Raw genomic sequence first — 27,955 nt, 5'->3', positions numbered from 1 at the left:
AAGTTCTTGTTCTTACAAATAAGTTTCTTATATTCTAAATACAAATCAGAAAAGGCATCGTGAAGTTCATCAAATGTAAAATTGCTTTCAGTTTCAGCATGTACGTCATGTGCCATGAAGCATGGATTTGCAATATGATACTGCTCTTCTTCTACACATGATGTTTCAGATTTGTTAGTGCATTCATATTTGACTTCAAGCATATTCCATATGTCTTTAGCAGTTATGCAAGAAGATATGCAATTAAACTCATTCCTATCTAATGCACAATATAATAGGTTCATGGCTTTTGAATTTTGTTGAGCCATTTTCTCATTATGATTAGTGTTTGTGTGTGTTCCATTGACTATAATGCTCCATAAATTATAATCAAGTGATTGTATGAAAATGCGCATGCGTGCTTTCCAATGTGTATAGTTTATGCCATTAAATAGTGGAGGTCTATCAATTAATTGTTCCTCTCCTAGAAAACTATCTATTTGAGTTGTCATGATCTTTGGCTCTTGATCGTGAGATCAACAATTAATCTTGAGCACCAGCTCTGATACCACTTGTTCCCCAAGGTGACAACCTAAGAGGGGGGTGAATTGGGTTTTCTAAAATTATGTTCCCTAATTTTTACTTTGAATTGAATGCAGCGGAATAATAAGATGTTATTTACTTAAGTTCTAGGCAATTACACGTAAAGTAGTGGAAGATTAAGCTAGAGCAATTATAATCTATGAGAATGGTAAGGATGGAGTGGAAGCTAAGCAAGTTCTAAACAATCACTTATAAATCAATAGAAAACAAAGCTAGAGATATTACACAATCAAGTATGAATGTAAGGCATGAAACACAAGAGATAAGGCATCACAAACATAAAGATGTATAGTAGTTCGGTGCACCCCAGCACCTACATCCACTCCCCAAGACCTCTTGGGAATTTCACTATAATCCCTCAGATTACAGCCGGTTGTTTTACAAGCTCACAACCTAACTTGTTGTTTTCACGAGATCACAACGAACTCGATCGGTTTTCACAGGCTCACCGACTAGAACCAATCCGATTGTTTTCATGGGCTTACAATCCAACCCAGTTGGTTTTCCCAAAGGCTCACCAACCACAACCTTACAACGATTGTTTTCCGGGTTCACAATCAACCCAGTTGGTTTTCCCAAAGGCTCACCAACCACAACCTTACAATGTTGGTTTTATACTTGGCTCACCAACAAACCTTAACCCCTTGATTCAATTTTCTGATTGAATCAAGTTACAAGATATTAGAACAAGAGTTTAAAACAAATCAAAGCTTCTTAAACAAGCAAATATAACAATATAAACAAATAGAGTAAAGAGAAGCCCTCAAACAAGTTTTGTAGATGAGGAAACTCGGCTTCTTCTTTACTTGACCCTCTTCTGATTTCGCACGAGGTAGAGGATCACTGAGGCAGCACACAGTTGGAGAGGAAACTTTGGGATTCACTTGGATGCTCTTCTTCTCTCACTTTTGCTTTGAATGACCCTTTTGTGCTTTTGGGAGGTTTCTCTTGAAATCTCTTTGAAAACTCTTCCCTATGTGTTCTCTCCCACTTCCTTAACTTCTTCCCTAGCTCTCTCCTTGATTTTATAGCTTTGGATGACGTGGGAATAAAAATCTAGCCGTTAGAGACAAAAATAGAGTCGTTGGAGTCAAGAAAAAACTAGCCGTTATGCCTCCCAGCGTGCTCGAGTCGACTTGGCTGAAGCAGGAGTCGACTCGGCTGAAGCAGGAGTCGACTCGTGAATAGGAGTCTGCCGGTACTGTAGCTGGGAGTCGACTCGAGCACTGTAGCGCTGAAGTTGGAGTCGACTCGAGCACTGTAACGCTGAAAATCAACTCTCTGTCTTTTTGTCTGTTCTCAGTCAGAGTCGACTCGCAGAGTCTCGGAGTCGACTCGAGCACTGTTCCTTGAGACTCCAGAGTGCCAGAGTCGACTCTGAACTTCCAGGAGTCGACTCGAGGACTATTCTTTTGAATCTTTCTTTGAATTTGCTCCTCCAACTTGAATCCTTTGAATTTGAAACTTGGGCCAATGAAGTGTAGCTTTCTTCCAACTTTTCTTGAGAGCTTTTGAGGCCTTCTTGTATTTTTCCAACTTGCTATGTTCCTTGCAAAACAAATTATCTTTCTTCTTGCAACACAAGCATTAGTAATTATACTTCAAGGTTTTGTGATCATCAAAATTAATCTTTAAATCGATCTTTGGGTCATCAGAGCCCCTTCTCTCTCTCCATCCCTCTCCTTCTTTGGTTTTCCTTTTTTGGTATGCGCCAGGATGAGACGGTACAGTACTGTATCGTACTACCTTGCTGGCCCACTGACATGAGTGCCGATTTTTGATACGGCAGACTTTGCTTGTAAGTTATGGCACCTGTTTTGCAATAATCCCATATCTTCAAAGCCACACTCTTCCATATTAAAAGTGTTTCTAAAATATCCACTTCCCCACACTTGTGCATATTCCTGATTCTGGGAACAAATAATTACACTCCTATTCTTGGAGTTGAGTAGGTTGACGTTTGGTGAGTTGGGCGAAGAATTAGATACTTAAATATGTTCACTGAGTTGCCATTATTGGACAAAGGAACCACTAACATAAATACTAATTGACTTTCTGGATTTGGAAAGGTAATTCCAGCCTTTTTTATCTTGAATGGAACTAAAAGCTAAAATTTGATCTTGATGGTATTATCTGACCGTGAACTTCACTTTCCTGCATGTTTATGTTGCAGCTCTGAGGAAAGCCACTTTTCCTGGGAGAGAGAGGCAGTATCAGTGCATAAAAATGGTTTAAGATTGCATGAACCACACCAGGAGAAAAAAGATGCATCTTTTGCTTAATTTGATAATTTCTAATTTATTTAGGTGCACAATTTTCAAAATAAACAAGAATTATGGGTGAAACAATAGACCTTCGTGATATTAAATAGTATAGTGAATTAGTGAAAAAAATTAACAGGGTATCAGTAAGTAACTAAGTTCGCTGTTATAACCACAGGAGAGGAAAACTCAATGTTAAAATATTTTTTGTAGCTCTGAATATGCTGTCATAGTAGTTTCTGGTATTGCTGAAGAGCCATAAAGCTGATTTTGAATGAAAAATTTGTAGAGATTATTGTTATGTGCGATGATGCTGTTTATTCAAGAGAAGTATTTGGTGGATGATGGTTATACTTAATCAAGATTGTTGGAGTTGATTCAATAAATGTCATTGTATTTTTATGTACTCTCTCTTAAGTATTTGAAACTGAACATACTCATTGTGTTTATTAGGAAGGTGTTTATATGAAGGAGGTAAACGTCAACCGAGTCTGCTAGAGGAAGCTGATTACAAAACAGAAACCTATGAAGATTGAAGAAAACAAGGGTGGAAACAGATTATGGGTCCTCCCATTGTGAGTTTTTATGAAAAAAAGTATTTGATGGATGGTTGTTGAAATAGATTGAATGCTTATCACACATTGGTCAGCTATAATTCTCTTTGTTGTTTTGGAGGAGCATAAAGAGAAGGAAACATGTTCAAAACTCCACGCAAAAAAGGTACATGGTGAGTGGAGACTAAAAAAAGGTGCATGGTGATAGACTGCGACCTCCATCCTTGGGAGTGTATAATGGTAGATTTTTCTTCTTTTTCTGGAGCTAAGATTTTGTATTACAGTAGTGATGACTCCAGATCTAAAACTACCACCAGATTATTTCAGAAATTTATTACTATTATTACTCGTGTTGTTGTTGTTATTGTTGTTGTTCTTCTTTAGCAACAATCATTATAGTAATAATAATAATAATAATAATTGTTGTTCTTCTTGTTGGTATGTTGTTTAGTGGCGCAGGTAATAGCGATGGTCATAAGGGCATGAGTACTGCAGTACTCTAATTATTGTTGTTGCTGATGAAATAGTGAGACACTTCTAATTCCTGCTCCGAAAGAGCTTGCCGTACAAAGGGCCACTTTTTCGTCGCCTCCGTGGCCGTTGCTAGTCTCTGGCTTTACTGAGACAGTGAAGGGTGGATAAAAAAGGTGTTCTTAAGCTATAGATAAAGTTGCTTGAGTGCTTCACCTGTTCACTTTTGTTTCTATATATTTGCATCTTTGTGGCTTCATTCAATGCATATCTGTGTGCCGTAGTTGTAGTCCTACGTGGATATTGCTTCATTGACATCTTTAGTGTCTAATTGTCGATGTCTATGGATATCCTATGATCCATGCCGGCTACTTTAAGATGTAACAGATAAAGAAGCCAAATAACGCAATATTGTTTGGAGTTGGCTCGTTGATGGTAGAAGGGGATGATGGCGGCTAATACTGTATGCATTTGACAAGGTCTGATGGATATCATCAACCAATTTTAGATACTTGAACACCACCATGAGCTGACACTATGTCGCTTAGAAAATGTCCTTTTCTCTGTGCCTCTCGTCGATATCAAGTTGTGAGGAGAAAACATCCACGACTCTGTGTTGATCCATATGCTTAGCCGCTTTATCCTTTCTCCTGAAAAATACGGGACAAAGATTGTACATCACTTGACTTGCGTTGCGTCCTGATCATCTTTCTTATTTTTTTCTTTCTCATTCTCTTTCATGATTTTTAAATGTCCAAAACATCTAACCTGTGTCCAAGGGCATTATTCCTGCAGTAAAGCACAATCTGGATAACTCATTGAGTCCTCACTCTTGCCCATAATATTGCAAACGCATACTGAGAACTTGCTTGGGTGCTATTTACCATTACCGCTGGAGAGAGAAGTTGAGTCCATTCTCAGTGGTGTCGGTCCTCCTTGCGTTAACACGCAATTAGCAAACTTCCGGCTTTGCGAGCTTTTAAGTCCGCCTGCCTAGGAGCCTAAAACTTCCCAAGTGGAGTAGGGTTGGCGCCTCTCCCGGTCTCAGAAAAAGAACAATCTCCAGAAGATTCTTTTTTCCCTTGCCCCAAACAGTATGTGAGGATTCTTGTGTACCTTTTTTTCCCTTGCCCCAAACAGTATGCCACTTGAGATAATGTATGCCCGAAAAAAGATGATTGTTGTCTCTTAGAGGAGATAGGATTGTATATAATATAATTTACCCAAGTTATATGGTAAAGATCTTGGTCCAAACATAAAGACCAAATTATCACTCAACGAAATGATCTAGTGTGGCCAAGGATTAAGAGCTATCCAACCTGATCCAGAAAAATCACAAAATCATGATCCTTTTATTTATTTATTTATTTTGGTACATTGGTTGCTCACACTAGCTTCGCGTGAGCACTGCCATAAGAGTCTAGAGAAAGGATACACCCTGGCGGTGGAAGAACAGATACATGGCGGGTCCAAAGAATCTCACCAGAATGGTGAGCAGCAAAGGAGGCGACCTAATCTGCAACTCTGTTCGCCTTCCGGTAGACATGTACAACTTGAAATGCAGCACACTCTTCCAATAGCCTCCAGATGTTGACTAGAAACGAATGAGTCGTCTCCCACACCCCCTCCTGTAGGATCCGCTCAAATCTCCATTGAGTCTTCCTCTAGGATGATACTCCTAGTCTCGAGCACCCACTTCGCATAGGAGATTCTCTCCTATGCCGTCCTAAGTTCCGCTCCAGGAGCACCTGCCTTAAAGGTATGCCTTCTAGTTTTTACGATTTTGAAAAATTGTACTAGTTATAATGAGCTATGTGAATTATCGTTCCAACGTTGGAACGCCCACCATCTACTATTTTAGGAATAAAAATTATATGGGATAGGCACTAAAGAAAAAAAATATAGGGTGGACTTTCTATTTTGCAATAATTTTTTTAGTGCACATCTTAAAAAAACCCTCAAAAGTTATAGATTTTTTCTACTAACGGAGTCGTCAGTTTCGTGATTAAAAAAAAAGAAAGAAAGAAAATTGCAGTACATACTATATGATCAAATAATACACACTAAGCAAATTAGTTATTTAGCAAGTTAATACACATATTTAGGTAAATCGATACATAATTTCTAGAACAATGGTGTTCACCAATATACGGTACAAGGTCAAATGATACACACCTAACAAATTAGTCATCTAACAACTCAATGTACACTTTCAAGCAAATTAATACATAGTTTCTATAATATCGTATTCATGAATACACATTACATGGCTGGTGATACACACTCGTCGATTTTTTGATATATATTACAAACTTACCTGATACACATCGGGGATTGATCTAATACGTATTTTCAAATAAATCGATATACAGTTTTTAGAACATATTTTTTATTAGTACACACTACATATCCAGATAATATACACACAGTAATTAATTATCTAGAATTTATTTCTTATAAAGTTATGAGATCGACTGACTTAGCTAGTAACAAGAATTTTATTCTTATTTGATTTTTGGAATTTTTTTTCTTCACACATACCCCATGTGTTTTGTGTTCCTATTCTAGTATAGGTACATTAATTAGTGTAGTAATTTCCCAAGAACTGCGAAGCCTCTCTTTCTCTCTCTCATATCCTATGATGTCTTACATCCCTAGTTGCACCACATTGGCAGGAAAAGAAGTAGGGGCCAAAATCCACATGAATCAGTCGACACATTAGTTTCTTACCTTGCTGTCTGCCACCATTTATGTGGAGACACTGGCCATGCGTTCGCTTCCAAGGAACGACACATGATCTCAGGACCACCAAAAGGTGTGGTATGGCTGCACTCTTCCCTCTATTGGCCCTCTCTTCCTCAGTACACTCCTAAACATTCGCAAACGACACATGATCCCCCTCCTTTATGGAATGCCATACGAAACCAACAAAAGTTGACAGAGAAAACGAGACATATAGAATCATGTCGAATCATCAGCTCTTTGACGATTAATGGTGCCTGCAAGTGTTTTGGGCTTTGGAGCTAGAGGATTTACAATCACACCGGTTTTCTTTTCATTCTTAGATGTAACCAGTACAAAATTTTCAAATGTCGAATTAAGAAAGAAATCTAATGACTTCGATGGGGTCTTAGTACTGGTTGTGGAGCCGAGCATCCAAATTGATTAAGATCATTGACCAAAGCGTGCGAGCTAAGTACTCAGAAAAGGCGAATCAAAGCATATATACAAACTCATTGACTAGAATTGTCTTCTTACAACCATGGCAATTGCTTATTGCATGCCTATGCCTACTCAAAGTGGAAGTATATCTGGTCACCAAGCTTGCTTTGTGAAGCATCACTGACAAGAATTAAATCTTCCTGAGGGCAGGCTCTCCAGGGGGGAGTTATTTTATAGCACAAAAGCCATTAGTACCCAGTGGCTGTGGGAGAAGGAATAAATTAGCACAAGTCTGTGCTGCAACCATTTTGAGGTGCCCGATGACTGAATGACTTTTATTGGTTTTTAACCCTTGGGTGACGATGGAAAGGTAAGAGGGGTTTTGTAAAGTGCTGTTGGTCGGTTGTTTGTTATTGTTCTTCCAAGATTGCTTTCCATTGCGAGTGGAGGAAGGATGATCGGTGTCTCCTTAGACTTTCCAACCCCAAAGGAGATCTGCCCTCAGGATTGGAGAATGTCGACAAAACTGCTCTTAGGATCGAGAGTCGTGAAAAATGGCTTAAGAGCGTGGAATGTCTTCAAGTTCATTCAAATACACATAGCATTAGCACCAACAATTCAGAAAAATGCGAAAAGATGCAGCCAAGCGTGCACACCCACACACTGATCATATGCATAAATTAGGTTCGACCTAGCTGGTAGTCTCATATCAGATGCAGCTTCAATTGGATGCAACCTGGACAAAGTCTAGAGGGCGCAGGAGTGCCAACCATTTGGTGCACTGAGTAGCCGAACTGGGAATCCAAGTCATCTTGTGTGCAAATGTTAGCACCCCAGTGCATAGGCATTTCGGTGTATTTCATAGCAAGTTCAGAGTTGCAAAGATAGCAGCCCGTGAATGAGGTAGTTGGCAGAAAATGTGGTCATAAAACGACTGCGGAATAGGCTACATGGTTGGAACTTGAAATACAGTACTGAAAGTGGTCGCATGGAAAAGGCCTTCTAAACCATAGAATTAGTCATAGAGGGGCCATCATGCACGTCGGTAAAGGAGTACTATGTGTTTTGATTTTGGTCAATACTTAGTGGCATCCAGACTTCCAATGCCTAAATATTTCCTACGAGATGGGCTGAAGTCATATGGAACATGTCTGTATGTTAAAAGGTAGCTAGCTCCAAAGGCATTCGTCTAATTAAAGGATAGTTGTTGCAATAAAGCAACAAGGGAGCACATCCTGTTCAACCAAAATTCCATGCATGGTTACAAGGAAAAAAGTTGATAGGCCAAAAGAAATCCAGGCGAATGTCTGAAGATATATATGGAGAAGAACTTCGTTTCCTTGATCATAAAGGATATCTGAGAAGCTCTAAGATTATCCGGTTTCTCACTTTACAGATCATCCCGAAAATGACAATGGCCAATTTGTCCCACTCCTCCATAAATTAGTTCTTGTTTCTACTCTTATCTCCTTTCCATCCAAATAGTTAAGGGCTTGAAGGCCAGCCACATCAAGAAAGGATTTAAGATGGGACCAAGCAATACAGATAGCTTTTCTCAAAAAAAAGTTAAAACACTGATGAGAGATCAACGTTGATACAAGTCTGGAGGGGCACGTACAGAGAACACGAGCTGCAATTCCATGCTGTATCTATCAGGCAATGCACAGGCTTCGTCCATGGATCATATAAATAAACAGGGGTAGCAGACATAGGCGAGGGTGAACAAATGGCAAAGAACATGGCACCTACTTCAAACCCAAGGCAGTGTGATGGAAAGAAGTGAAATGAATGCCATCATTTGTCTCAATGTCTGTTTGTACTTGTCAGATATGTGTAATCAAATCAAAAGAAGTCATCTGAGTTTGTGACCCCAAAGAAACCAACGGAAAAACATGCTAGTTAATACACAGTCTCCTTTTCCTTGACACTACTGCACAATATGTTCGAATTTATTTTTTGTTCGGATGACAAAGTTCAACATAAACTACCTCAAGCTGTAGTTGTTCACAAGCAAGTAATGCCGTTCCCATCCTTTAAAGCATGCGCAGCATGTTGGAAATTGGACCGAGCCTACTCAGAGCAAGAAGTCTAGGATTTGTGAAGCTACTTGATTGGCGAGGGTGCACAGGATGATATTTCTAACGTTATACATGTAATAGTTTTGAGTAGTGTCGCATGCAAGGGGAAGCGTGAAGTCCCTTCTAACTGGTTCACTGCTTCAGGTCTCAAAAAGAAGGAGACCACAAAAGATGATTATTCTTAATTTAAAATAGGTGTACGTTTTAAATAAAGTGCAATTTGTGGACCATTTATTCTTGGAGTGCAATTTTTTGGAGAGGGTTTTGTTTTTTAGTTGGTATGCTACGGAACTTTTGAAAGGCTATGTTTGGATTGAGGAAAGAAGAATTTTTCCAAAGTTGCACAGTCAGTAGTTATAATGCTCATTGGTGCTATTTTATGGTCGTGTTGGAAAGGAAGAAATATCAGAATTATTATGAATAAACAATCTTCTATAAGGTTCATTGCTGCAAAAAATTTACAGCTATTCTCTTTTTGGTCCAACTTCTAGAACACAAAGTTGCTTAACGAGTACGCAACAATCTGACACAAAATAAAGAAATTATCTATCTTGATAAATAAAGCTGGACATTGCTGGTACTTGAGCAAAAAGATAACTTAATGTAGGACAGCAAGCTAGTTTTTTGTCGAACTGAAGTTGCATTATTTATTTTTTTAGAATTTTTTTTTTGCTTTACAACTGTTTCGTTTCTATTACATTGTCTTGCCCTAATCTAAATCTTCGTTAGCTACTGTAGCTTCTTTTTTTTTCTGTAACTCTTTATTATAAAAGTTAGGCGGCTGCTTTACCGGCTTCCTTTATCATCAAAAAAAAAAAAAGGGTGTACGTTTGAAATTTTCAAGTTAGGCCTAACAACTTGCTTTCTAATACAGAGGCAGGTCTATGTGCATAGCTTCTCGACATCATCTTCCACTTGTTACTCTTATGGTGATGCAGTTTCTTGAGGAGATGGACAGCCACTTGATTCACCCACCAGCTCACAATATACCGTGATCATCGCCAAAAATTTTAATGTATAAATAAACAAAACAGTAGAGGGAGGGAAGAGAAGGGAAGGGAGAGAGAATCCAGTTGCGAAAGGCATTCCCAGTATAACAATACATTAAGTACCTTAAATTTTTCTTTGAAAATTTATTGGACGATGTGCATGTCAACGTACGCACTAACGTACATGCAAGTACACAACAATATATAAACCACAAAGGTCAGCATAAGAGACGGAGACGTTCACCCTGTAGTTGTTTGTCATGTTGTAGATTTATGCATAAATACGTACGGTGTCGTTTACATGACTTTGGGTTGACTGCATGTATGAGAAGATGTATACTGGCTTTGTGTGGAATGCCAACTTTCTGTTTCCGATGCCACTTACACCATTTAGTATGATTACTTATTCATGAATGCTCATCTCAATGTGAAATAACAAAAGATTTTAATAAGCTGTCCACTTCCAAGAATTTCTATGGTAGCTTTCTGTTGCTCTCCGTCTCCACCCTGAACGGAGCTCTAGTGACCTGCACTATCTTGTGATCTCCTTCAAGCGCATCATTCTTCTGGCCAAAAAGTGACTCCGGACCACCATTCTCTCTCTCTCTCTCTCTCTCTCTCTCTCTCTCTCTCTCTGTGCCATTATAAGTATTGGGATGCGAGCTACCATTGTGCAGTGAATTTAGCTCCCCAGGAGATACTCACCTAAATAGGAATATTGAGAGAGTGGTAGGAGATACTGTTTTAAAGTAGCTCTATGGATGTCCAGGCAAGGCAGAATATGAAAGGGGAATCCCTGCTTGCGGAGGTATCCCTCGATTGGAGGGGCAGAACCTGCAAGCCCGACAAGCATGGGGGCATGAAAGCTGCTGCATTTGTTTTAGGTCTCTCTCTCTTCATGCTTCCCTGTCTGCGGTTTAAATTTAATAATATCACCCATGGTAGCTTCATTTTTTTTTTTTTTTTGAGAACTATGATTGCTTCATAATTGAACTCCTGAGAGACCCACTGATTAATATTTCCTTTACCTTATGAGAAATGGTTTCGATCTAGCTCCTAGTCTACTAGCTAGTGCCTAGTGGTTTTGCAATTGCGCTGGCTTAGTTTGTAGTAGGATCAGATAGTTTCACATATTGTTATGGTTGATATAAGAGATGAACAAATGACCCTATTACTTGTTCATGTTTTCCTTACCTTCTCTTCTTCTTGATTTAGCTAGAGGATGAAATTTTGTGATGACCCCAGCCTGTAATTGGGTACTTGGATTTCTTTTGATCTTTGTTTTGTTCATGTGTTTCATGGTGAAAATGATGCCGAGAAAGTGAAGCTTCCTTGATATCATGCATTGATTTTGGCTTCTATACTACATCTTTTATCTAACCATAGTGAATGCTTTAGACCTCCCTTGCTGTTGCTTATTTTCTTTTTATATATCCTGCTATTTTTTTTCTTAAACAAATCATAAGTCGAGCTGACTGGATGTCTCTCTGACCCAAAGGGGTTTAAAAGGTTCAGTTGTTGCGTTTGTGTATGAAGTTTATTTTGGGTTCTCCTAAGCATATCGAGTGATTGATGGTGAAAGTGGTTCCTTCTATCTTTCTTGTTTAGGCCTTCAAGCACTTGAAATCATGGCAATTGCTGCAGTTGGGAACAACCTCATAACATATGTCTTCAATGAGATGCACTTTCCCCTCTCGAAATCAGCAAATATAGTGACCAACTTCATTGGGACTGTTTTCCTCCTGTCTCTGCTTGGTGGATTCCTCTCGGATTCTTACCTTGGGAGCTTCTGGACTATCTTGATATTTGGGTTTGTGGAGCTCTCAGTTAAGTGTTCTCCTACTCCTACAGTGCTTATCCCTCAGATTTCAACTATAAAATTATATATTCAGCTAGTCATGTATTGCTAAAGAGGAACTATTCAGTAATTATTTAGATAAATCAAAGAAAAAACAAGAATACCGTTATGGAATTTAATCTAGAAAATTTATGTCTACTTTTCATAGAGCGTAAGTTAGTACAACAATTAACAACGATATCTTCACCTAGAGAGTTGAACAAAGTAGGCTCGACCACTTTCTCTTGTTTGGAATTGTATATGTTCATAATTGTTCGGGGATAGTGAAATCCTCCCACCCATCCATTAAAATCACTGCAAAAGATAAAGGATTTGTCGATACGAATGATTGTGAATGAAAAAAAGAAAAAAAAAAAGAATGGTATTAATAAAGGATGAGATTGTTTTTCTTACATGGTAGGTCGTTGTGCTACTTTATATCAGGGTTTCATACTATTGTCAGTCCAAGCAAACCTTCCTCAGCTAAGGCCTCCACCATGCAGCATGACATCTGAAGGAGAACGCTGCTCAGAAGCCAAAGGTTTTAAGGCCACTATATTCTTTATTGCTCTCTACTTGGTGGCCTTAGGGAGTGGGTGCCTCAAGCCCAACATGATCTCCCATGGTGCTGACCAATTCAGGAAGGATGATCCTGATCAGTCCAAGAAGCTTTCCACATACTTCAATGCTGCCTACTTCAGCTTCTGCGTCGGTGAACTCATCGCTCTCACGGTTATCATCTGGGTCCAGACACAGTCAGGGATGGCTGTTGGTTTTGGTGTATCAGCAGCTACTATGGTGATGGGGCTAACTAGCTTGATTTGTGGTATTTTCTACTATAGGAACAAGCCCCCTAAGGGCAGCATCTTCACCCCAATTGCAAGAGTAAGATCCCATACACTCCATTCTGCTCCCTTATTTCGGTTTGCCAAATTCAGCAGATGTTTGTGGTTAAATTTGAGATGGGATGAATTGCAGGCACTTACATCCTTGTTTGTCATGATTCTCAAGCATTTATTTTTTCTCAGCATATTCTATTTTTCTAATAGAAAGAAGTTCTTCCTTGTTTAATTCCTTGAAGGTAATGGAGAAGACCGTATGTTCAGTCTTCAATAGATTAGCACACAGAATATTTCCTTTTTACGAAGTTGTGCTGCCTACTTTCTATTTTGTTTAATGTTGTTTTATTTTGTTTATTTATTATTTTTTGTTCCATGTTGATGAGGGCATACACGATGGACCGGTCGAGGGATTAAGTCGGTGGTTATTTATGTTATCACTAGGATTAATTTACCCGAAACATTTTGCTTCCGGTTCTAGGATTACAATGATATTATTCTGATGCTCTTTCTACTGATTGATATGGTCTATTCAGGTAATCTCGCACAAATCTAGTGCTGTTGATAAATTGTTTCGAAGTTTGTACTTCAATGAAGTTTCCCATTTGCATCTTTGTTTATGATTGTTGACATACTGGTTGTGGATATCTTTTAAGCTATTGCTAGTGGCACAGGCCTGTTGTAATTTTAAAAGTTCATGAATAGTTTCTTGGATTTCTCTGTTTTTTTTTTTGAACATTGGGGAGGAGTAACTTTTGATTAGCGGTCATCCTCTCTGATGGTTAAAGCTGCCCTTCTTATTTCATGCCATCTTGGTGCTCTGACACTAAACAGACTAAAATCTATAGACTAAATTGAGCTTTGAGCTCCATTCATGTGCTCTCATGAGTAAGGCATTAGTATACACCGTTATGCTATGTTCTTAGGAACTGATCAGGAGATGGACTTGCGGGTGTTCTTAGTATTCTTAGCTTATATTGGTGTCGCAGATTCAGATTTGCTCAAATTCTTATCACTTTGGCAGGTTTTAGTAGCTGCTATTACCAAGAGAAAGCAAGTTTGCCCATCTAATACCGAATTGCCTCGTCGAAGCATAAACAATGCTAGGGACCACATACTCATTCTAGGCCTCGAGATCTCCTCCAATGCCACCAACCTTATCCACACCGAGAAATTCAGGTTAGTATACATGCAGTCATGCTCTTATTTCCGAGTTTGTTTCCAGCTACATGAAATCATGAACTTCCCTAATTTTTGCCCCTTCGAAACAAAAGGGCAGTAATTTTAAAAGTCTATGTAGGTAAAAGCTTCATTACATAGTTGTAAGGGTTCCATAGCTCATTTGAGTTCTAAACTTCATCTGATCGAAGACTGAAGTCTTTTTTTTTTTTGTGGATGTCATAACATAATTTCAGGTTCTTGGACAAGGCATGCATCCGAATCCAAGATGGTTCTAATAGAACGGAGAGCCCGTGGAAGCTATGCACCATGGCCCAAGTAGAGCAAGTGAAGATAATACTCTCAGTGATCCCTATATTTGCATGCACCATTATCTTCAACACAGTCCTTGCTCAACTGCAGACCTTCTCAGTCCAGCAAGGAAGCTCAATGGATACCCGGCTCACCGAAGCATTCCATATTCCCCCGGCTTCGCTCCAATCTATCCCATACCTCATTCTCATCATCCTAGTACCGATCTATGAGATGGTCTTCGTCCCTCTCGCTCGCAAGATAACCTCCAGGGACTCCGGCATCTCTCCCCTCCAGCGCATCGGCATAGGCCTCTTCACGGTGACCTTCTCGATGGTGTCAGCTGCATTGGTGGAAAACAAGAGGAGGGAGCTGGCTGTCGGTTCGAGCAAGCAGCTTTCCATCTTCTGGATTGCTCCACAGTTCCTCATATTTGGTCTCTCAGAGATGTTCACAGCTGTGGGCCTGATTGAGTTTTTCTACAAGCAGTCGACCTTGGCAGGGATGCAATCCTTTCTAACAGCCATGACTTACTGCTCCTACTCATTTGGGTTCTTCTTGAGCTCTCTCCTAGTCTCACTGGTGAACAAGGTCACCTCAGGACCTTATGGGAGTGGCTGGCTCAGTGACAATAACCTAAACATGGATAGGCTGGACCTTTTCTATTGGCTCCTCGCGGCGCTTAGCATCCTTAATTTTTTTAACTATCTCTACTGGTCTAGATGGTATTCTTATAAGCCATCTTTAGCCCCTGGTCCTCAAAATGAGACATATGGTGAAGAAGAGTTCCACAGCTTCAGCTCCTCAAAGCTTGTGGAACCTAAAGATATACTCTTGTGAAATGGCATAACCCAATATTTATTGACCTCGTCCATGTAGCAAAGAGGGTTAAAAAGGAATAGGAAAAGAAGAAGAAGAAGAAGTAGTAGTAGGCATGGAGGTGCCTCTGTTAGGTTTGGACCCAACTTAATTAGTGCGATGGTGGACTGCTAACTCTTGTTTTCTTTTGTTTCTTTAATAATTGACTGTCATGGAGAAGACCTTTTAAGGCCTGAAGGTCTTGGATTTGTTTTGATTCCAAGGATCTCTGGACTGATACTGCATTGTAAAAAGTAGAAAAGGAGGTTTGGTCTCATTGTCGTAGCAAGATTCAGTGCACTACTTTCCCCCTCTTTTCTCTTTCACTGTTACTGTCATCAAAGATCTATCACTTTTTTTTTTTTATTCGTAGAGAAGCAAGAGGACAACCAAACCATACTTAGATTACTCTCACCAATTGAAGCAGCTAGAGCCATGTCCTTTACTCTTGAGCATCTGTGACACTCGTTGACTTTGCCTTCCTGGATTATGCTTATGGCCGTTCTGGTGCTCATCCAATGGTTGTAAGTGAACGAATTTCTTATTGCAGTAGTTGCAGGAATACTTCAAGGGACGAAAACATTGATACCTTCTCTAAGTCTCACATATTTTGAGATTTAATGTGAGACGAGATCCAGGGTTTTCCTTGTTAACTTAGCATTAGACTGCAAAAGCTTAAGCTATTAGGAAAGGAGTTAACAATATCGAATCAGGCCTCGATACCCCCCTCTCACACACAGCCTTAACCATGCACGTGAAAGCATGAACGAGTCAAGAATGACCCGAGATAAAAACAAGTCAAGAATGTCACAACCAAGAACGAGTCAATTTTTTTTATAAAAAAAAAAAAAGGAGAGAAAAAAGATTGATAAATAAAATTGGCCTGAATTGAGTTTTGAACCCATTATCTCTCATCCTGATAGCATTTTCAGTTACCATTAAAGCCCAAAAACTTGAATTATTATGAGAAGAGTTGACAACTTATATCAGGCCACAAAATCCTCATTCACACACACACACACAGAAAGAGATTTAGGAGGTCCTTTTCCTCTAAACTCCTATCTATAGAATGATTGTCTAGGTAGTTATAATATTTTGGATTTCGAGATCCCTTTGGCCTCTGTAGATCTTCTTTTGCTTAAAACATCATCTTTTATGATAATAAGATGGAGGATGCTCTCCATCCAAGTAACAACTATTGGTTCATTCTTGCAACCATAACAAGAACTTTAGTAAATTCCAGTCATTGATCGAGCGCCAAAATATCATAAATCCAAGCACAAGAACATGAAGCTAATCTCGCCAACTTGTCAAGTTGCCTAGTTCATTAGAGTCTAGAACTCAATGAACCTGGTTTCAATCATGCACACAACGATCTTTTTCTAGACTTAAGAGACTGATTTCTGATGAACTTAATCTCAAAGAAAAGCTACCATATCCATAAATTCTCTTGGAAAATTGGAACTATGGACAAATCAGGCTATTAGGAAATGTAATTTCTTATCTCAACCTGATCAGATTACCTTGGTGAATTTCGTCATGAATTCGACTCCTAACGATTGGGCTGGCTGCTAGTTGGATTCATAATCGTATTTAAAATGATTTTTCCAAGTCTATTAGGCATTTTATTTAGGAAAAAAGGCGACGGTCATAATGATTTTTTTATCATTAAATGGACTAAAACTGTATCATTGGCCTAAGGCCTTGGGCTAACTTGCTATTTTACCCAGGTGGGCCAAAGTGGCTATGATGGGCTGTGACTTTTTTTTTTGGGGGGGGGGGGGGGGGGGGGGATGAAGTACTACTCTCGCCCAAGCATGCTTAATTGCAGAGTTCTGATGGGATCCGGTGCAGATGAACATTCTCAAAAGTGCCCAGTGTCATCCTTTTCGCCTCTCTTTTTAAACTTTTTGTTTTTAAACTTTTTCAGGGGTTAATAATCCCAATCCCAATCTTTCATTCTGTCCTTATTCCCGCCCCATCCTATTACCACCCTTTGAAGGTGGACGTGGTGCTATCCGAGCTAAAGTCCAGTGGTATAATAGGGAGGTATTCAACCTTGGAATGGTCGCAATCCTAAAGGTACTTCTTGGGCATGGAGAGCCCTTATCCATAGCATGTGTAATATCGGGGATATTTCTATTCTTTCCATCGGTACTGCAAATAGTTGGGAATTTATTAGCTTCGAAAGTTTTTTTTGGTGCTCACAAGATTTTTTGACCCTCCGATATCTCCTACAGCAACATCATTGATATGGACTTGCCAACCATGATACCTACTTGCATGGTAATGACCGTTGGCAGGGCTGGACTTGCTCACGAAAGTTTCATTTGGCACCCAAAGTGCGTGTTTTCCGTTTGCAAACCCCACCCCTTGCCTTTAGTGGCAAGGATCGTAATGCCCAAACTAAAGTTTGATGGCTAATATTTCTAATATCAGGCCCAGGGAGCTTCATAATTATGAGAGATTTTTTGTTGGAGTTCCATGTCATTATTTAATACTGGGCTTGAGGGAAGCACTAATCCTGCTTTCATTGGGATTCTAAGAATATGCTTATTCGCTTGCTAAATGAAGAAATAAGTTTGACTTTTGAGTTGTCGCCTAGAAAAGCTTCTTTAGCTTCCTTCACCTTGTATTAGTATCAAAGTCTTACCGGCCGCCGGTGCATATCCGATGTGAGGCTAAATATATGCCTGCATGAATCCTTACATATTTTTTGCATCTAAGTTGTGGCATCCTCGCCAGCCTTAGGATCTAAATTACAAGTACTATAAATTCAATTATAAATACTATGATCAGCTCATAATTAGTTTAAATGGGCTTCATGCTGCAGCGTCTTCTAGTCTACATGGGCCACGAACTCTAACTTATTTTATCTTTAAGGTCCAGGCTGCAAGAATTTTCTGCAACATGGGTAGACAACAGAAAAAATTATTTGTCCAAATTTGTGCTATTTCTCCTCATGTACACGCAACAAATAGTTAATAAGTTGCATATAGAAACTATAGAATTAAAATCATAATTTTTAATAAATTTGATCTTTAATTAAAAGTTGAATTTTAAGAGACCTTTGGTTGCTAACAAGAGAATTGAAATTTTTTAAAACAATAAAGATAAACAAAATTTAATTCCGTAATCTTAGGATTTTTTTGAAATTTCACCAGGAAATCGAACATTCAACATTGCAAAAACAAAATCATAAATAGTAGTTTAAAATATGAAATATCCTGATTTTTCTTATATCTAAAGTGAAACCGCGTGAAATTCTCTTTAGTTTGCTTCAAATTTATTTTTAATTTAGCAGAGCGACCCAAGACCAATCCCTCTGTCACAATTCATGACTCCGTCATCCTAGATAAATATCCAAGATCTTTCCAATACATAGCCGATGTGGAACTAGACAAATCTTTATATACTCGTCCCGTCTTTCTGTTCAAGTCTTGGCATCTTCGCAGGCTAAGGGTTCAAATCCATTGAAATCTAATTATAAACACCACGACTGGCCCACGATGAGCTCCATAGGCCTGTGTCCTCTAGTCCATATAGGCTATGGGCCGGATCGGTTTTCTCACAACTCAAGATCTCATCCAAAAAGACTAGTTCATATATATTATTTTAGATTCCTTGGCCCTATGTAAGTATCCAAAATTTACCCACTGCATAATCAATATAGGACTAAATACACATCTGCACAAATTTCCGTACCTTCAATCCAATATCTTTCCAAAAGGTGATTACCTATTGCATAAGCTCTAGGAAAGAGCTCAAACTACATGTAAAGCACAACCGCATGGACCTAGCACCAAGCGTCGAGCATTGTTGGACCAAAACCAAGGCCTCGAAATGAAGCTTAATTCTAGCCCTGCAGGCCTCAAAGGCCACACAACCCATTGTCACCCTCAATAAATTCCACATCCGTAAGTTTAATGGTGAGATTTTTGTGCAATATCTGATAACTGATTCTAGCCCTATCAATGTCAGTCATTAAGGCAATGCAAAGAAAGCCCAGTGTTTGATTGGACGTTATTGAACACTTGAGCTCCTAGATATCCATGGATTCAAATATACACCAATTTTATGCAAGTATAGTCATCCTATAGGGAAGATGCAGTGTTGTCCAAGCACATGAAATGTTTCTTAGATGATATTTGATAGTTTTTGAGCATTAACTAAAACCGATCACTTGTCATAGTATTTCAAAGCATTTCATAGAAAATTTAGCAATCTATAACTTAACGGTAACTTTGGTAACAATTCTTTGTTTGATTCAAGTTCCCCTCCGACCTTCTTGGTGTGAAACCCCGATTTAATGATCAAAGAGAATGCATAATGAGGTGCAGTTACCAAGAAGAGTCCAAAAAATAGAGATGATGATATATTCATACATGTTAGATGTTAGCATAACTTTAAGGATCATGTAGCAACCTGTATCAACCCATATTATTTTTCTTTATTAGCATAATCCTGTATTGTCAGTATTATTTTTCTTTATTAGCATAATCCTGTATCGGTCGGTATTATTTTTCTTTGTTAGTATGATTTTATTAGAGTATTATTTTCATTTGTTAGCATGATTCTATATCAGCCTATATTATTTTTTTTGTAGTCAATCTGTACACGAGTATATATAACTCTTGAGATATGCCGAATATTACGAAACAGAGAAATAAAATCACTTTTCTTTCTCTCTTTTTTTATTTTTCTCTCCTTTCAAATATTTTAGCAATACAAAACAATCTGTCTTAAAAGCTCACTAAGTTCCTCTCCAACCTTCATATTTCAAATCAAAGCCCACTTTGATACTTCAGCCTCCTATTTCTAATTACGAAGGACAAGTTACTGCAATTTTTTTAGCCTGGATCAATTTCAAGCTTTGGCTTTAATGACATATCTCCTATTTACTACTCGGAGACATCCTTTAACTTGTGCTTCTATAAAGTCTAAGCTCTGAATGAGACAAATAGTAATGTTTAACAGCAACCATTTACATTCAAAACCCTAGAAAATGACATCTTAGCCTTCACTTTCCTACACTAGCAATACCCAATTAATGTACCAAACTTTTTTGTTGAGGAAAGCTAGCACTTCATGACTGCAACCCATTTCCCTTGGAATCTGAGGGTGGTTTGACATGGAGAACAAACATTTAAGCTCATAAGGTATGCTGAAGGTTCAGCCAACATCCATATGGATTAATGAATGTTAGAAAATAAAAAGATCCAAGTATGGAAAGTATTAAAATAAATAATATGTATATATAGATAAATGCCCACAAATATAAAAAAATGGAGAGAAGAAGAGAAACAATTAAATAAATATTTCATATGAATTAAATCAATCTTGACAATTCATAAATACTGAAATTAATACATTATTTTATGGTTTGTGAACCATCGATGGAACTTTGCCAACGAAGCAGTCATGAATTGGAGAATTGTCTTTCGAGGAAAATGATTTCGGGATTTTTTTTTTTTTTTTATAAGCATTCCTGCAAAACTGCCGAATTTACGCAGCTTATTATTCATGCATGGTGATTGATATCTGGCATCAAGTCCCTTGCAACTCACACTCTCCCTCGCCTCATCTCACACATAAAGCATGAGACAAGTTCACATGAAGCGCCTTGCAAACTGAATCATTGCAGCATTGGAATGGTTGAGCTAGGCTCTTGTTGTCTCAATGTTGCACTGAGGATGGATGATCAACCCTAACACTGTCATTTTCCATATATTTCTCCTCCAAAATCTTCAGAATTTTCAGTAATTTCTAATGTTGTCACATTTTCTATTGTAGTCTGCAGTCTTCCAACAATCTCTTTCATGCTTCTCACAACATTATAGCCACAGACCTAGATATGATGCTATGAATCCCTTTTTAAAGCCATGTTGTTGCTCCAAGGCTCAACCAAGACCGTGCTCTTCTACCTTGCCTTCATTTCTTGATCGAAACATTTGGATTTAAATGTTTTTGATGAGTGGATTCATGAAGGCAGCCAGCGAAAGGTCGCCGCAGTCTGAGAAGAAGCCAAGGAGAAGACCATTGCCTGGAAAGGCAATAGTTGTGCTCTGCATGGCAAGCTTCTTCATGGGCTTGCTCTTCAGCAATCGAATAGGGGTCATGCCATTGGAGACTACAGAGCAAAGAACTTCCACCACTCGAGAGTCAAAAATCTCTCTCATAGCACACGATTGCGAGCATAAGCATGTATGTTTTCTAGCATTCCAATGTATTGAAAGTGTTAGCAATAGTTTTTGTTGTAAAAAATCATGAGTTATGATAATTAAATTACTCCAACATATATATACTTATAGAGGCTTGGTGAGGGCAGTACAAAGGATGTCATAGGAGAAGTCTCAAAGACTCATCAAGCAATTCAGTAAGTTTAAGCTCTTCTTTATAGCTAGCTACATGTTCATCTAAGCTTATGCACCTCTTTTTTTTTTCTTCTTCTTTTAGGTCCCTGGACAAATCGATCTCTTCATTGGAGATGGAACTAGCAGTAGCTCGAACGAACCAAAATGGAGGCCAGGCTTCATCTGGAGGAGTCACCATGAGGTCTAACAAGGGACTTCAGAAGGCATTTGTTGTGATAGGAATCAACACTGCATTCAGCTCCAAGAGGAGGCGTGATTCGATTCGAGAAACCTGGATGCCAAGAGGTCCTCATTGCTCCTAACCTCCTATAATTTTTTAAGAAGGAAAGTAAATTAAGTGATCCTTTTTTTTAAACTTGCACCAACATGATTTGTTGTTATGGTGCAATCCCTTCATCTAACATGCATATAAAGATGATGAGGCCATCTCTGCAACTCTTTTTATAGGGTCTAAGCTTAAGAGACTAGAAGAAAAGGGGATTGTTATACGATTTGTGATCGGTCGCAGTGCGGCACAAGGTGGAGTTCTCGACCGTGCAATTGATGCAGAAGAAGCTGAGACAAAAGACTTCCTTAGGCTTGAGCATGTGGAAGGGTACCATGAGCTCTCATCCAAGACCAGGGTGTACTTTTCCACAGTGGTATCCAAATGGGATGCTGATTTCTATGTCAAGGTTGATGACGATGTGCATGTTAATCTTGGTGAGCCTTTTCTATCATCCTTCTTGCTATTTTTATGCACTATTTCGGTGTAAAATTTGCGAGCATGGAAGATAGTTGAGTTCTCCATGGAAGAATTAAAGACCTGAAAGAATACAGTAGTAAAAAAAGTAATACAAGAGAAAGATGTAATAACCTAGTAAGGATATAGATCAAATCTCCTGAATTTTCCTACTTTACTAGTGATAGTGTATAGAAGGCAAAGTATTCATATTGACTAGATGAATACAGGCCATCCTTCCTCAGCTCTACTCTAAACCCCTGAATTTTCAGCCATAGTTAGACCTGAAGTCTAGGGCCCATCCTAACCTACTAAGATATCAGAAGGCCGAAACAGATCAAGCTTAGCTTGGCACAGGGAAAATAAAGGACAAACTATGGAGCCAATATGTGCTGCACTATTGAAATTTATTTATTTATTCATTTGAAAGAAATGTTTCCAAGCTAAGAATTATAATCCTGCTTCCATAAATGCAATGTGGCAATTAAGACTAAGACTAATCTGCAAAAGGAGAAAAAAATAAATTTGAAGCAGAACTCCTTAACAGCACTCTGCCTTTGCAGTCTGAAACCCATGGCCTCCATCTATCATTGGGCCTGTCAATATAAGAGATACTATGACTCATCTTCCTTTGTATCAATATCTCTCAATAAATTGTCATCTAATATTGCAGGGATGCTGGTGACCACGCTTACTCGTTATAGATCTAAACCAAGAATTTACATTGGCTGCATGAAGTCTGGACCAGTTCTTTCGCAGAAGTAAGTAAATAGGATCCATCAACACAGACATAAAAAGTGATCATATTCTCTTGGCAGATTATCTTAATCTTTTATTTGCAGAGGAGTGAAATACCATGAACCGGAATTCTGGAAATTTGGAGAAGAGAGAAATAAGTACTTTAGACATGCCACTGGGCAAATTTATGCCATCTCTAAAGATCTTGCTGCATATATCTCCACAAACGCGTAAGCACGCATACTTCATTAGTACTTTTAACAAAATGATATTAATGATTCTACCTTTCAGTTTTGCTGTTTTCATTAATTAGATGTGTAAGATCAAACAAGCAACTCGACATACCCTTGTTAGGTTCAAATATTAGATTCAAATAAGAGAATTCCTATAATCGTCTCATTTATCATATTGGGCAAAGCAAAATATCAGTGGAAGAATTGATCCTTTAATTAGAGTTTTGGATCCAGGAAACCTCAAATATCCTTCTTACTGAATTAAAGTGCTACGAGCATTCCACTCCTTCAAATAGTTCAGGATGTAATTGAAGAACAACACAACTCAGGCTTCAGCACTGAGCTCAGGAGTTTCTCTCCAAGACACTGGGTCACTTCATGACTAAATATTAAGTAATCCATCCCACTTGAATAACTATATCCTATTTAGAATAGGAAATATGGCAACATAGACTCCTTCTCAATGCCTAAAGTTCTTGTTGTAGCCCTTTTTTTCATGAGAAAAGTGAAGGGTCAAAGGCTCAAAACTTTAACTTGAGTAACATGTACAAATCCTGTACTATTAAGGACTCAAAACAATCATAATCTGAGTAGTCTGGCGATGGCAGAAAGAATAACTTGACATTGGTGTTGGACTTGCAATGACGGTCAACACCCTCTTTTATTCTGAAGTCCATACTAACAGCTCCACAACAGGGAACTCCTTCATTGGTTCATATAGTTTCTAGTTTCTGTATCAGAGTTGACAATAACTTCCAGTAATTCTTTGTCAGCTTTGATTAGATTCAGTCAAATTTATAACCTTGAGCTACTGCGTGCTAACAAGATTGCACTTTCTCAAGCATAAAGGTTAATTAAATCAAATCAGTGCTTCTCCCAGAAAGGATTTCAACCCCAAGTTACTATTAAAACACTGTAAAAGCAAGCAAGAATAAACAAATTAATTGGTTGATATACTGGTGCTCTTATTATCAAAGAGTAGACTTGTTTTTCCAGTAATATAATCCATTTGACAAAAATGAATAATTAGATGAGGAAAATATAAGATGAGATATAAAATTGACCACCATCTAAAGACTTGGATTACATAGTAGTGAATACAAAGAGCATCATGAAAATTTCAATAACCTTAGCCACTTCTCCACCTTGTCAACCTTGCATGAAGTCTTTCACATTATATGTAGCTGATGGGCTAAAGCCTAAGCTTGAAAAGCTTATTTCTCTCAAGACTACAAAAATCTAACCTAACAACGACTCTTTATTATGAGACTGCAAAGCTATTCTTCGAGTCATTCTAGCAGAGGACAAAAGGAGCTGTTGGCAGTAGAGCTGTTAGAAGTAGAGCTGTTGGAAGTAGAGCTGTCTGAAGTAGAGCTGTTATAAAAAGCTGTTTGCTGTTTGGTAACTACATTCGTAAAGTGTTGTGGTACTTTGTTTTATGTTTGGTAAACAAACTTAGAAAGTACTTTTGTATGACAAAATTACCATAAAAGACATTGCATAGTATTATACAACAGAACATAATAAAACATAACATAAATTAATACATAAATATACAATATAGTATAATATTATTGTAATATAAAATAATATTATGTTAATATAGCATAATAGTAATATAATTATTAGAGTAAATTAATATTTGGTAATATAACATAATATTAAATTATTTAACATAACATATTAATGTATTATGATATAATGTAATATATATTATATTTATAGTATAATACAATAATAAAAGTATAAAATATTATAATTGTTAGTATAAATTAATTTCTCATAATACAACATAATATTAAATTATTTAAAATAACATATTAATGTATTATAATGTAATGTAATATAATACAATATTTATAGTATAATACAATAATAAAGGTATAAAATATTATAATTATTATTATAAATTAATTTTCCATAATATAACATAATATTAAATTATTTAAAATAATATATTAATGTATTATAATGTAATGTAATGTAATATAATATAATATTTATAGTATAATAAAATAATAAAGTTATAAAATATTATAATTATTAGTATAAATTAATTTTCCATAATATAACATAATATTAAATTATTTAACATAACATATTAATGTATTATGATATAATATAATATGATATTATATTTATAGTATAATACAAAAATAAAGGTATAAAATATTATAATTATTAGTATAAATTAATTTTTCATAATATAACATAATATTAAATTATTTAACATAGCATATTAATGTATTATGATATAATATAATATGATATTATATTTATAGTATAACACAAAAAAAGGTATAAAATTTTATAATTATTAGTATAAAATAATTTTTCATAATAATTTCTCATAATTTTTCATAAAATAATTTTCCGCGGTCCATGGGCTCTTCTTCGTGGTCCACGCTCGAGGAGGACCTCAGCGTGGGCCGCGAGGTTGATGATAAAAAAAAAATAATAGATTGATTTTGGAAGATATCGAAAAGGATTAAAATTTTTTTCTTCTAAAATGTGGTTCAAGAGATGCATACAAAAATTGAAAAGAAAAATACTTTTTCTTACGGAAGGGAGTTTGACGGCTAGGATTCTTGGCTCCAGCAGATTTTTAGGTTTATAAAGGGACAAACTATGTAATTATGTTATTTTAATATGGGCATTTTTGTCAAAAATATAGCTTTCCGAAAAAGCTGAAACAGCTTCCTTCCAAAAGCTCTAAATTGGAGCTTCCTCCCAAAAACTGTTTTCAGCTTCCCGCAAAAGCTGAAACAGCTTTTTGAAAAATTTACCAAACACAGTTTTTCATTTAAAAGTACTTTTGAAGGGCCAGAAAGTGCTTTCTGGCCCTCCAAAAGCTCCCCCAAATAGGGCCAAAGTCTATCCCCCTAGCTCTTTGTGTGAAACTACTACCATCCACCCATTCATCCAATACATAAAACTTTTAATATTTATCAATTTAAAACTACATTCATCTTAACCTTGTGCATTTGAAGTACTTACATATTTTTTGATGCTCATGTTTTTCATATTGAGAAATAATGCAGCATGATTTTTTTAAAAAAAATATATATCAAATATAATAATCATTCATAAGGAAGGTATAATTGATCATGCACTTCGGTAAAAATTTATAGTAGAAAAGAACAACTAGATCGGTTATGTAAAGCTTAGATTTATATACAAGATGATGTTTTTTAGCATGTGTTACTGATTATTTTAAATTTATAGGCCAATACTGCATAGATATGCCAATGAAGATGTTTCTCTAGGCTCGTGGTTGATTGGGTTAGAAGTCGAGCATATTGATGATCGAATGATGTGTTGTGGAACACCACCAGGTATATCAAACAAGTATTTTTGAGTTTTGGGTTTGGATTTGATTTTTTTTCCAAAATATAAGTGTTAAGTACTAAAAGAAATGAAAAGAAATGTAATCACGACAAAATTGTGAAAATATGGCAACAATAATGTACTACAATTTGGAAGGTTATATTACATGTATTAACCTTATTAGTAGCTCACATAAAAAATATTTTCCCTTTGTAATTTAAACACCATTTTTATATAGCATAATTATATTAATTAGTTATCGAACTTAACCATGTTAATTATGAGCTATTAAGAATTTATATTTCTATTTTAACCTTCTATTCATCTTTTTTATTCGACATAGACAAATTCATTTTTAATTGGTTTTATTTTTTCCATCATGATAGGAAAAGATAAATCTGTCACTTTATTATCAAAAAATAAGAAAAAAAAGTAGCTTATTTGAGATGATGATATGCCTATATAGTCTGGCCATGTAAAGATATGGCATCAAATTGCTCATCAAAAAATTTGAATTCCCCCAGTAACAAATTTTATTATTGAAAAATATTTATTTAGTTTGACAAACATGCATTAAAATTTCATTACATTTCCTTTCATTGGACAATCATTTGATTCTCATAATTTGTATGACATATATTATACATGTCAGATTGCGAGTGGAAAATGCAAACTGGAAATGTTTGTGTGGCATCATTTGATTGGTCATGCAGTGGGGTGTGTAAGTCAGTGGCGAGGATGAAAGATGTTCACAACACATGCGGAGAAGGAGATAGAGCAATTTGGAATGTTGTTATTTAGTTGAGTTAATGCATCTACTTATTGTATCTATTGAATAAAATAATTTAAATAGATGCAACACATGAATATTTTCTTTTTTTTTTATATGCATGGCTAGAAAGAAACACGGTTGCTTGGAAGAAGAATGATGTCAACGACATGCTTGAGTGTGGGGGTCAAACTTAACACTTAGCTTTTAAATAATGCGTGATGTCGATTAATAAGAGGGCTTGTAAGTAGTAGATTAGAAGAAAGAGGGCCACTTATTTTGGAGATCTCTATATGCTTAAAGTATTTTGCCAAATCTCACCAATTAGCATCAATAACTTGAGTTAGACTATTCGATGCATAAAATTATCAATCGATAATACAATAGCTTAACTTATGAAACACTTCTTCTAGAAATTTCTAATGTAATGTTATTAAAAAAATTTTAATCATGTTTTATATTTGTATCTATTAACCTTTAAATTAGTCTGATTGTGTGAAAGGTAAGCTAGACTCCAAAATATGAGATGGCTCCATTTTGGCGTAAGTATTATGGGTCCAAAATATGAAAATAGCTTTTATGAACGTAGAGGTAAAGTTGTGTACATCTAATCTTCTCTAAACCGATAATAGTGAGAGCCTCATGTACTAGGCCACCTTTTTTCGAGTTAAACTCGAGGTATGCTAACCTCG

The 27,955-nt window shown here is 37.0% G+C and overlaps 3 protein-coding genes across 6 annotated transcripts in view; all 3 read left to right on the top strand.

Moving 5' to 3' along the window:
• The window catches only part of LOC103716630 (mitotic spindle checkpoint protein MAD1), a 36,762-nt gene extending 33,001 nt beyond the window's left edge, over nucleotides 1–3,761 (top strand). For all 4 annotated transcript variants that reach the window (XR_003387478.2, XR_003387479.2, XR_605566.4 and 1 more), the window contains one exon: nucleotides 3,297–3,761. The gene's annotated coding sequence lies outside the window, so the exon portion shown is untranslated. The remainder of the gene's footprint in view (nucleotides 1–3,296) is intronic.
• Nucleotides 3,762–10,784: 7,023 nt separating this feature from the next.
• Nucleotides 10,785–15,111, top strand: LOC103716637 (protein NRT1/ PTR FAMILY 4.3). The gene is made up of 5 exons (XM_026808280.2): nucleotides 10,785–10,981; nucleotides 11,706–11,923; nucleotides 12,379–12,819; nucleotides 13,798–13,952; nucleotides 14,189–15,111. The coding sequence occupies exons 1-5, from the start codon at nucleotides 10,855–10,857 to the stop codon at nucleotides 15,081–15,083; spliced, it is 1,836 nt and encodes a 611-aa protein (XP_026664081.2). The 5' UTR covers nucleotides 10,785–10,854; the 3' UTR covers nucleotides 15,084–15,111.
• Nucleotides 15,112–20,903: 5,792 nt separating this feature from the next.
• LOC103716629 (probable beta-1,3-galactosyltransferase 8) lies at nucleotides 20,904–27,340 on the top strand. The gene is made up of 8 exons (XM_026808286.2): nucleotides 20,904–21,305; nucleotides 21,413–21,477; nucleotides 21,558–21,760; nucleotides 21,923–22,177; nucleotides 22,870–22,957; nucleotides 23,039–23,164; nucleotides 26,393–26,502; nucleotides 27,147–27,340. The coding sequence occupies exons 1-8, from the start codon at nucleotides 21,063–21,065 to the stop codon at nucleotides 27,293–27,295; spliced, it is 1,239 nt and encodes a 412-aa protein (XP_026664087.2). The 5' UTR covers nucleotides 20,904–21,062; the 3' UTR covers nucleotides 27,296–27,340.
• The last annotated feature ends 615 nt before the right edge of the window (nucleotides 27,341–27,955 follow it).

This window comes from Phoenix dactylifera, chromosome 1, assembly GCF_009389715.1.
Source record: "Phoenix dactylifera cultivar Barhee BC4 chromosome 1, palm_55x_up_171113_PBpolish2nd_filt_p, whole genome shotgun sequence".
In the NCBI taxonomy this organism is placed as follows: domain Eukaryota; kingdom Viridiplantae; phylum Streptophyta; class Magnoliopsida; order Arecales; family Arecaceae; genus Phoenix; species Phoenix dactylifera.
This window is presented reverse-complemented; position numbering and strand designations above follow the sequence as displayed.